The following is a 12,029-nucleotide window of genomic DNA, read 5'->3' as shown; positions in this document are numbered from 1 at the left end:
TAATAATAATAAAGTTGGAAGGGACCTTGGAGGTCATCGAGTCCAACCCCCTGCTCAGGCAGGAACCCTACACCATTTCGGACAAATGGCTGTCCAGTCTCTTCTTAAAAACTTCCAGTGTTGGAGCATTCACCACTTCTGGAGGCAGGTTGTTCCACTGGTTAATTGTTCTAACTGTCAGGAAGTTTCTCCTTAGTTCTAGGTTGCTTCTCTCCTTGATTAGGTTACATCCGTTGCTTCTTGTCCTGCCTTCAGGCGCCTTGGAAAATAGCTTGACTCCCTCTTCTTTGTGGCAGCCCCTGAGATATTGGAACACTGCTATCATGTCCCCCCTCGTCCTTCTCTTCATTAAACTAGACATACCCAATTCCAGCAACCGTTCCTTATATGTTTTAGCCTCCAGTCCCCTAATCATCTTTGTTGCTCTTCTCTGTAATTTATAACCGTTTTTCACACTTAAAATGTTGTAGCATCCTGATGGTCATGTGATCAAAATTCAGATGCTTGGCAACTGGCCCATATTTATGACGGTTGCTGGGTCCCACGATCGTGTGATGTCCTTTTGGGACCTTCTGACAAGCCAAGTCAATGGGGAAGCCTGATTTACTTAACAACCATGTTACTAACTTAACATCTGCAGTGATACACTTAACAGCAGTGGCACAGAAATTCATAAAATGGGGCTTAGTGTGATAGGTCAATTGTACTGGTATGGTTTATATAACCAATTGTGATCAACCCGCAATTAAAATCCCTGGTTTGGGATAATTCAGAGTCAGTCTATGCTGATCTTGAAAGTTTTATTGTTAATCCTGTCAGCTATATGCTCAATATCTCAGGGACTGATAATAACCGAAGCTATAAGCATATAATGCTTTCCTGGAAAAAGAAGTATTGACATTTCCTGGCCACTAAAACTTTCTCCAATTAAGAGATTGTCTTGAATCTATTCTGGCAGAGCTGACTCAAAAACTCTTCAAGCCACATGGTACAGTCCTACCCGGGGGAAGTGCTAATTTGCTAACTCATAAGGGGTCAGGTTCCTCCAGCTTACGTTTTAGTTCAATTTAAGCCTATTTGCTGAAACCACAGGCTAAAACAAAAGCCCACATTCAACCGTAAGCAAAGCCAAAATAGTAATAGCAGCTATTGCAAAATACGGAGCAGGGTCTTAATTCCCAATCCCTTCGCTCCAGACATTCTCCTTCCTTTCTAGAGAAAAAAAAAAGCCTTCGGAGCAATAAACCAAAAGAGTAATTTTCAGCCACCCCTTATTACGTGGGTCATTGCCATTCCAATGACTTTGACAATCAAGCTATTGCAGTACACTGAATTTCTCAATTGTAGAGCAGAGCATGGCCTGATATTTTTTTAAAAATGAGATTTTGGATTTCTGCCTAGATGCTTACTTTTCTTCACCCCACAATTACTAGCGCCGCTGCTTCTTCTTCTTCTTCTTCTTCTTCTTCTTCTTCTTCTTCTTCTTCTTCTTCTTCTTCTTCTTCTTCTTCTTCTTCTTCTTCTTCTTCTTCTTCTTCTTCTTCTTCTTCTTCTTCTCCTTCTCCTCCTCCTCCTCCTCCTCCTCTTCCTCCTCCTCCTCCTCCTCCTCTTTCTGATCAGGTAATAAATGTGTTTACAGGATGTCCTCAACTTACAGCCACAAGTGAGCTCAAAATTTCTTTTACTAAGCAAGAGAGTTGTTAAGTGAATTCTGCCTAACATTTGACGACCTTCCTTGCCCCAGTTGTTAAGTGAATCACTGCAGTTGATAAGCCAGTACTGTAACATGGTTGTTAAGTGAATCTGGCTTCCCCATTTACCTTGCTTGTCAGAAGGTCGCAAAAGGTGACCTCGGGAATACTGCAACCGTCATAAATGTGAATCAGTTGCCAAGCGTCCGAATTTTGATCACGTGACCCTGGGGATGCTGCAACGGTCGTACGTGTGAAAAACAGTCATCAGTCACTTTTTCCAGTGTCGTCGTAACTTTGAACGGTCACTAAATGTTGTATGTCGAGGACTATCTGTCATGAATACATTAGGCAGTATATACAGGGTAAGTATGTCTGGTCAGATAATAAATGCATTTACATACACTCAGTAAAATTCAATTCAGATGACGGTGTGGGTTGTCATCTGTTACACCAATCAAGCCTTGCCTGAAACGTTCATTGCTGAAACAGCGAAAAGCCCTGGAAATGATCCCAGTGTGGCAGGAGCCGTAGGAAGTAATATTTTAATAAATCTACCATTTTGCTCAAATGATCCTGAAATGTATTCCTCCTAACTAAATATTCCCCTGGATGGGTGGGTCGGCAGGCTTTTGCATGCAGGAACTGTGACTGCAAGTCTAGGGAAATCCCCGAAGGACCCTTTGATGGTTTTATTACTAATGCTGATACGCAGATCTGGTTGACATCCAAGCACCTTCGCTAGGCTAATATTCCGAAATGATTTATTAGGGCCATTCATCTCATTCTGCCTATTTGGTGAGGCAATGAAAGGGCACCAATTTGTGTATTAAAAGTTCCTTCCTTCCTTCCTGCCTTCCTTCCTGGCCAATTTAATGACTGCCTGTGTAGCTGTGCGTAGGTGCATGTATGTCTACATGAATCATTGATTCGGGGAGGGTTAATTTATGGCGACATTCTGATACCTGAGGCTAAAATCCAGGGATATGGAACCTGGTTCAGGAAGAACCGACACAGAAGCAAAAAGAGAGCAGCAGTGTTCATTGGGACAAAATGGCAGACAAACTTGTAGTTTGATCCCACTCCTTCTGGACAAGGGTAGAGCATGCATACACAGAGAGAGACAGACAGACAGAGAAACAGAAAGAGAGAAACAGAGAGAGAGAGAGAGAGAGAGAGAGAGAGAGAGAGAGAGAGAGAGAGAGAGAGAGAGAGAGAGAGAGAGAGAGAGAGAGAGAGAGAGAGAGAGAGAGAGAGAGAGAGAGAGAGAGAGAGAGAGAGAGAGAGAGAGAGAGAGAGAGAGAGAGAGAGAGAGAGAGAGAGAGAGAGAGAGAGACAGAGAGAGAGAGAGAGAGAGAGAGAGAGAGAGAGAGAGAGAGAGAGAGAGAAACAGAGAGAGAGACACAGAGAAACAGAGACAGAGAGAGAGAGAGAAACCGAGAGAGACAGAGAAAGAGAGAAATAGAGACAGAGAGAGAAACAGAGACACAGAGACAGAGAAACAGAGACAGAGAGAGAGAGAGAAACAGAGACAGAGAAACATACACAGAGAGAGAAACAGAGAGAGAGAGAGAGAGAGACAGAGAAACAGACACAGAGAGAGAAACAGAGAGACAGAGACAGAGAGAAACAGAGGCAGAGAGAAACAGAGAAAGAGAGACAGAGAGACTCTGCAGATGCTACTAGACAAAGCCAAGGTATGAAGAGTCCTTGGTGCTCTCTGAGCTTGCTTGTTTTCTTGCAGACATTTCGTTACCCGAACTAAGTAACATCATCAGTGCTAGAAGGGAGAGCGGTTTACTCTTATTATTTATTTGATTGTTGGTCTGATGTTAACCTTGGAGTTAATCTATGCTGATCTGGGTGCCGATTGCTAATGAAGAGGTGCTTTTTGTTCCTTTGGGGGCTGGGTGATTGTCCCTTTTGCATAATCTATACATGTTAATGTCTGTGTCAGGGGTCTTCAACCTTGGCCCTTTTATAACTCATGGACTTCAACTCCCAGAATTCCTCAGCCAGGCACGCTGGCTGAGGAATTCTGGAAGTCCAAAGTCATAAAAGGGCCAAGTTTGAAGACCCCTGACCTATGTGTCTACTGATGGTTGATTTGTCAGAGTGCCAGGCTTCTAGAAATTCCCTGGTGCTTTTGGACTTGGCTTGGTCTAGGACGATCACATTTTCCCAATGGTAACTATGATTAAATCTGTCTATATGTTGTGAAATTAAAGAATTTTCATCATGTCTTCTGACCGCTAGTTGGTGTTCATGAATTCACTTTGCTAGTCTTCTGCCTGTTTGTCCTACATGCCGTAGTGGCTGTTACAGTCCTTACACTGTATGTTGTAAGATAAATGACTCCTATATTTTTCTTCTGGGTCTGATGGGTCTTTTGGTTTACTTAGAAAGTTTTGGAGGACTTTAGTTGGTTTGTGTGCTGCGGTGTTGCCATGTAGTTGTAATAGTCTGTTAGTGGTTTCTGAGACGTTTTTGATGTATGGCAGTGTTTTATCCTTTTTGTAGCTTGTGTTGGTTGTGCTATGGTAGGTTCTGTCTTTAAGACTTTCTTAGAATGCCATGAGGATGGGAGTTACATGGATCTCATCTCATTCTAGAAGACAGGCACCATGATAGAAGAAGCGCACTTCCTGAGTCTCAAGAGATGACACTGCTTAATTGAAGGAACCTGGAGTGAACCAACCTGTTGGGTTGTTTGAGGGGTTGATACTATGGAACATGAGAGGTACCTCAAGTTGCCAGGTCCTAGGTCAGTGGTGGTGAACCTATGGCACGGGTGCCAGAGGCGGCACTCAGAGCCCTCTCTGTGGGCACGTGTGCTGTCGCCCAGTCCTAGGCCTTCAGCTGGGTTTTATAAAACCTTTTCACTTTAGGTCTCCGCCGCCGTGTGCAAAAAAAACAAAAAAAGGTTCAATCAATCAGTCAATTTCAACTTCTGTTGGGAAAAAAAAGATCTTGCAAAGTTGGAATTGATTGATTGAACTTTTTAGTCCCACCCAGTCTGCTGTTACCACCGCAGCCACGCCCACCCAATGGGCCACACCCAACCAATGGGCCACACCCAACCAATGGGCCACATCCACCCGGCACCCGATGATGCATAAGTGGGTTTTGCGTTGCAGTTTGGGCACTCGGACTCTAAAAGGTTCGCCATCACTGCCCTAGGCCATGGGTAGGCAACCTTGGCTCTTTTATGACTCGTGGACTTCAATTCCCAGAAATCCTGAGCCAGGATTTCAATTTCTGGGAATTGAAGTCCACGAGTCATAAAAGAGCCAAAGTTGCCTATCCCTGCCCTAGGCCATGTAGGACTCTATAGGTCATAACAGATACCTTGAATTGCACCTGGAAGCATAATAGTAACTAAGCCCAGCCTTGGAGAGCAGAGTTGTGCAATGGATATACCAAAGCATGCCATCATGTCTGCATAGCTGCATTCTGGACCAGTTGAAGCTTCCAAGCACCATGTCGAATACATTGCAATAGTCTGACCTTTGGACAGTGCAATTGCTATAAAATGTAGAAATTTGGCCATTGCATAATAGGAGGATTTTAAGATGCTTCTGTTGAAAATCTTACAATGGTTCCCAGCTGTGTTCTGCACTGAACAGTGTTTGTTTAACCTTTAAAATTCTAAATGGTTTCATTCCTGACTCTTTGAGAGACCGTCTCCTGCAGGCTTCCAAAGATGCTCCCATTGTGAGAAGCTGGCACACAGTCCTTCTCTCTCGGCCAGGAGTCTCTGCAGGAGAGGCTCCAAAAAGTCAAGATGGTCTGCTCAACCACAGAGTCACAGCCTTTATACCCTTTTTTATATGCAGGTAAATGCAAATGCGGTGCAGATAAAAGAGGGGACAGAGTTTCAGTCACCCAATCATGACTGACATCTCGACATTTGGGATGCACACCCCTCCAGGGACACAGCTGCACTCTTCCTTTAGAACATCTGAAAAGATGGATCTTATTCACCAGCCCTTTAACAGTCAGTGGATAGGGAAGGGAAGGGAAGGGAAGGGAAGGGAAGGGAAGGGAAAGAAGGAAGGGAGGAAGGAAGGAAGGAAGGAAGGAAGGAAGGAAGGAAGGAAGGAAAGGAAGGAAGGAAGGAAGGAAGGAAGGAAGGAAGGAAGGAAGATTTTTTTTCCTTGTAATCCCAACATGCTCTGGATTTCCTGACCATAATAGCCAGAGCAGGAGCATTTGAAGACAGTCAGTACAATTCAAGTCAGATAAATTTCCAGATTATTTGTTTATTGTCTTGTCATTTCTGTAACTGCTTTCCTTTAAGACAAGGGGTGTCAGATTCAATTTCATTGAGGGCCGCATCAGCATTATGGTTGCCGCCAAAGGGCCAGATGGGCGTGGCTGGGTAGGCGTGGCCGGGTGGTCACAGCCAGGTTGCTGTGACTAGGTAGGCCTGGCTGGCTGGGTGTGGTCAGGTAGGTGCAGCCCAGCCCCGCTTCCCCAAGGGGGCGCCCGGCCACGCTTACCTCCTCCTCGAGGCTGCTGCTGCTGTGCCCTCTCTCCTTGGCCAGGTTGCTCATGGTGGGTGCGGGAGGGCGGCGTGTGTGTGTGTGAGGATTGCGGGCGCCACTCCTAGGTGGCTGTTTCACCCATTAGGCTGCAATGGTGGCTTCCTCTCTGGGCTCGCGAGCTTGTGTGAGTGCGGTGCAGGTGGGGCGGGGCTAAGCACGGCTTATTGGGCGCCATTGTCTCAAGGCTGTCACTGCTGGGCAATGAGCAACGGAGGGGCCAACGAGCTGCAGCTGCTGCCGGGCACCACCAGCCCCTGCATACTCACCGCCTCCTATGCATGTGCCCAGGGGGAGCACCGGGCTAGGGTGGGCCAGGGCCAAGGTGGCGGGTGCCTGTCCCTCACCATCTCCAGGGCGGCCCCATGGGCCAGATCTAAACACATCACGGGCCAGATCTGGCCCACGGGCCTTGAGTTTGACATGTCTGCTTTAAGAGCTCATGGTGGTGCATATAATAGTCCATGAAGCCGTATGGCTGAGAATGGACTGGAACAGGTGGTCCACTTTGATCCAGTTCTGTTGCCACTTCAACCACCTGGCTTTTTGTTTTCTGTCTCCAAAGAAGCCAGCATTGCCAAACGTAAAATTCTTCTCCAGCTCAGATTCAAATTCAAGCTGGAGAAAAAGACCTTCTCATAAATCAAGCGCAGGCTTTCCAGTCTATCAGCTTCACAACAAGAAACCCTATTTTGAAAATTCATTGTGTGTACACATCATCACTCGAGAGTTAGGAATGTACAAAGGAATATTGGGGTCAGTAGGGAAATTAGAAAAAAAATCCAATTTGGTGAAATAACCTAATTTTGTTCAGCAATCATTAATAATCAGATTCTTGTGCTGATTTTAGGATAGACTCCACCTGGTGTTGTATTACATCATTGCAAAGGAGCTCTAGATTTGCTGTGTATTATGTAGCAAAATAACAAAATACTGTATTCAGTAATCATTTTAACTTTGCAATAATAAAAATTTTAGTGGGGTTAGAGAAATTCTAGAAAAGTAAATGTAAAACGGAATCCGCATGGGAAAACCACTAGTTTTTTTTGTTTATGTTTTTCTAAGCATAAAAACCAGAAATACATATCCTATTTTGCACTCAAAATGGAAGGATTATTGGGGGAAAAAAATCTGTCAGATAACTTATATTTGTAAGTGCATCCTTGGCATTTCATTTTGGTAGATTTAAAAGTGTATGAAATTGATAGTGATGTATAATGCACTCAGTCAACACTGACTGATTTAGAAAGATTATACCTGGTTTGTAATTGGTTGGGAGGCCACAAGGAAACCATCTGGCTATGTATTAGACTGAGAAGCAGAAAGAACATTTCAGAAGAAAGCAACACAAAGTTGTAGTAGTTGCCAAGAAAACAATATCGCTATGCAGTCTTCTGTTTCTTCTTCAAAGCTGTTTTTTGTCTCTTTTGGACATAAGGAAGAGAAACGCTCCCTCTTTTAACGAAGTCACAGGGCAAACTATTTGTGTGCCTATATTTTTTTTAAAAAGTGCTTTAAAAATATTCAGTGAAATCTCAAATTTATCTGATCGCAATGCAAGAATCTTCATATGCAGTGAACTAAATTTCCAGGCAGTGTACAAAACGACTTCATTGCCTAAAAATTGAGTTTTGCTTGGTGATACAAAGCAAACCACATGTCCAATTACATCATTTGGACAACGATCAGGCCAATCGTGTAATTTTTTATCATTTGCATAACATCTTCAAATTACATAACATTTTCTCAATGGCCTTTCATATTTAACAGACAATCTTAGGTTCCCCCCCCTCCACCCCCCTCCCCACCATAGTCTATTAAACAAGTTGATATTCTGGAAAGCTTGTGCTTGATTTATGAGAAAGTCCATTTGACTAACTCATTAAGCATTTTGCCACTTACTTCAATTTCTTTAAATTCTTTAGGCTGTCAGTTAAGTTTACTTCTGTACTTGACCAAAGGTTAACTCACCAGATGGTTTTTTAACCACATGGCATTGAAGATCTCTTTCGAATTTAAAGTAATTACATTTCAGAGGTGTTTAGAAAGTGAGCCTTAATAAACTTAGTGTCCTGAAAAGACTTTACCACCACAGTTGAAAGCTTGTTGGCTTCCTTCATCTCCTGGTGCTCAGTCCTGTGAAAAACTGTTGACTGCAATCTCCTTGTGAGGAGCTGCTTTTTCAAGTACGGGTGGTCAACCTCTTCTCTTTTATTCAAAGAGGTCCTCTTACAACAGGCTTGTCACTGGTCTGTCAGCCCTGGCTGTATTATTGTCTTGTTTGAAGATGTCTAGTTTACCAGTTCCTCAGAAGTCAAAATCCCCTTTGCCATAGGGCTGTTTTAAGAATATGTGATAATGTGATAATGATAAAGTTGGAAGGGACCTTGGAGGTCATCTGGTCCAACCTCCTGCTCAGGCAGGAAACCCTATACCATTTCGGGCAAATGGCTGTCCAGTTTCTTCTTAAAAACTTCCAGTGTTGGCGCATTCACCACTTCTGGAGGCAGGTTGTTCCACTGGTTAATTGTTCTAACTGTCAGGAAGTTTCTCCTTAGTTCTAGGTTGCTTCTCTCTTTGAGAAGTAACCTAGAATAGAAGCAGTGCCTTGCTGGATCAGAAGCCTGGCCCATCTGTCTGTTCTCACGTGGCTAGCCAACTGCATAAGGAGGCCCATTAATCTCCCAGAGATGGCCTTCAAAGGCAGACCCATTGCCATCAAGGAACTATATCGCAATGTAAGTTTCTCTACTACGCCATCAAAGACTTGGGGGATTCCTAAGTTTTGATTTGTAGACTGTCTTCCTCCTAAGGGAGGGAAGAGAATACTTGGCATCCTCTCCCCTCCAAATCAAGGGCACATTTCCTAGCACAGGTAAGAAAAGAACTACCTTTGGAAGCACACCTTACTAATACTCTAACCACCCCCATAGGGTGTTGTCATGCAGAAGATTTGTTCCTATGTTTCTCACAATACCAGGACCTGGAGTAGCTTCTGTATCCATGATCTGAGAAATATGGAAAACTATGTGAAAAGCAGCACTCCATTTAATGCTTGAAAAACACAACAACCCTTACGTTGTCAGTTGTTTTGCAAGGCCCTGCATGTGACTTCAGCTTGGTGAAATAAGATTTTTAAATAAGCTGGAAGGTTTCCGAAAAACCAAGGCTGGTGCAGCGGATGCCTCCACTGTTACAAGCTCTGTTTTCCTCACGTTTCGCTTTCCATTTGCAGATCGTGGATGGTAAACTCTGGTTCCAGTTGGATTGCGGCGCTGGCCCAGGCATCCTGGGAATTTCAGGCAGGACGGTGAATGATGGGAGCTGGCATTCCGTCTTCCTTGAGTTGAACCGAAACTTCACCAGCCTCTCGCTGGACGACAGCTACGTGGAGAGGCGCAAAGCTCCCCTTTATTTCCAGACCCTGAGCACGGATAGCTCCGTTTATTTTGGAGCCCAGGTGCAGGTGGATAATGTCCGAAGCTTAACAGACAAGAGGTCCACCCAGGTCTTGAGCGGCTTCCAAGGCTGTTTGGATTCCATCATCCTCAACAACAACGAGTTGCCTCTCCAGAACAAACGCAGCAGCTTTGCGGAGGTGGTGGGGCTAACCGAACTGAAGCTTGGCTGCGTGCTGTATCCCGATCCATGTGAGCGAAACCCTTGTCAGAATGGAGGAACCTGTATCAGTGTGCCATCTGGGGGTGAATATTCTCACCTTGTACTCGGGATTGTTCAGGGTGGGGGTGGCTCGGTTTTGCCCTCGTGGCGCAGTGGTTAAAGTACGGTACTGCAGGCAAACTTTGCCCACAGTCTAGAGCAGTGTTTCTCAACCTTGACAATTTTAAGGCATGTGGACTTCAACTCCCAGAATTCCACAGCCAGCAATGCTGGCTGTGGAATTCTGGGAGTTGAAGTCCACATGCCTTAAAATTGTCAAGGTTGAGAAACACTGCTCTAGAGTTCGATCCTGGCTGGCTCGTGGTTGCGAGGAAGAGAGCCATGGTGGCGCAGTAGTTATAATGCAGTATTGCAGGCTAACTCACTGCTCACTGCCAGGAATTCGATCCTGACTGGGTCAAGGTTGATTCAGCCTTCAATTATTCTGAGGTCAGTAATAGTAATAGTAATAAAGTTGGAAGGGGCCTTGGAGGTCATTTAGTCCAACCCCCTGCTCAGGCAGGAAACCCTATACCATTTCGGACAAATGGCTGTCCAGTTTCTTCTTAAAAACTTCCAGTGTTGGAGCATTCACCGCTTCTGGAGGCAGGTTGTTCCACTGGCTAATTGTTCTAACTGTCAGGAAGTTTCTCCTTAGTTCCAGGTTGCTTCTCTCCTTGATTAGTTTCTGTCCATTGTTTCTTGTCCTGCCTTCAGGCGCTTTGGAGAATAGCTTGACTCCCTCTTCTTTGTGGCAGCCCCTGAGATATTGGAACATTGCTATCATGTCCCCCCTCGTCCTTCTCTTCGTTAAACTAGACATACCCAATTCCAGCAACCGTTCCTTATATGAGGATCCAGATTGTTGGGAGGAACATGCTGACTCTAAATCGCTTACAGAGGGCTGTAAAGCACTATAGGACAGTATATAAGTCTAATTGCTATTGCTATGGACTCAGCCTTCCATCCTTCCAAGATTGATAAAGTGAGGAGCCAGATTAGGGAGGGCAACATGCAAATAATGCATACATTGTAAACTGCCCAGGGAGTGCTGCAAAGCACTATGGGGTGGTATATAAGTCTAAGTGCTATTGCTATTGCTGTTGCGGCTTCAGCTTCTCATGCCAGCCCTCTGTCCATTTCTCGATTGATTTTCAGCTGCAGAGAGAAATTGGAAACATCCCACATTTCTTTCCGCGCAGCATTAATTCACAGAGCCGTCAATGGAATAATATATTCCATTTGTCTTCGGTCAGACATATTGACTTATCGTGTGTTGGGCAGCATCCCCCAAATTCACAATAATTCCTTGCACCCTTAATTGGTCTGAGTGTCCCTAAATCACTTTTTTTCTGTAAATGATTGATTGGGGCTCTGCGCCGCAATCAATCATTCCAATGATCTCCTAACTTGTCCAAGGTGCTGGGCTCTGGACCCGTCCAACTTTGGCAATGATGATGATCACAGTGATAACGATTTGTTGTTGGATATGACAACACATCTATTATCCCAGAGCCTAACCCTCTTCCTGTTGCGATGTCTCCTATTCCTCTGTGAGCACTGAGTAATAATTCCTCTTTACTCTGAACCTGTGCTGTTGTTCTGACTCCACTGTGAATAACCTGCTATGAAGAGAGATTAAATATTTAGTCTGAAGAAGAGAACTTTAATGGGGGGTATGGCACTGCGGGGGGTAAGGAAGATAAAATTTTACTTGCTGGAAATAATGGAAGAGTGGTTTCCTAAGGGAAAGGCACTGTTTTTAAGTCCAGCGTGAGCAGATAGCATTCGGAAGGGATTCAGGTAGACATCTTGTACTAAATGGAGTATAAGGAGGAGGCATAACAGAATCGGACTTTGATTATGTTCTGAGATTATAGCAAGATTCTGCTGATATAATCAATCCTGTAGAGCAGGGATCTCCAACCTTTCTGGCTTTGCGGACCACCGTACAGGGGGTGGGGGTGGAAGAGGGAATAATTCTGTGCAAGCAGCAGGTGTTCCTATGTGCAGCTTTCACGATTGTGTGAAAAATTGGTCACAAGTCACTTTTTTCAGAGCCGTTATAACTTCAAAGAGTCACTAAGTCAGGGGTGTCAAACTCAATTTCACTGAGGGCCGCATCAGCATTGCG

At 44.6% G+C, this 12,029-nt stretch overlaps 1 protein-coding gene across 1 annotated transcript in view; it reads left to right on the top strand.

Annotated features, from left to right (window-relative positions):
• FAT3 (FAT atypical cadherin 3) overlaps positions 1-12,029 on the top strand; it is a 285,051-nt gene that overhangs the window by 248,295 nt on the left and 24,727 nt on the right. The window contains exon 22 of the mRNA XM_029285492.1: positions 9,471-9,939. Coding sequence (XP_029141325.1) covers positions 9,471-9,939 — 469 coding nt within the window. The remainder of the gene's footprint in view (positions 1-9,470; positions 9,940-12,029) is intronic.

Source organism: Protobothrops mucrosquamatus, unplaced genomic scaffold, assembly GCF_001527695.2.
Source record: "Protobothrops mucrosquamatus isolate PMUCROS unplaced genomic scaffold, P.Mucros_1.0 scaffold1771, whole genome shotgun sequence".
NCBI classification, from domain to species: domain Eukaryota; kingdom Metazoa; phylum Chordata; class Lepidosauria; order Squamata; family Viperidae; genus Protobothrops; species Protobothrops mucrosquamatus.
This window is presented reverse-complemented; position numbering and strand designations above follow the sequence as displayed.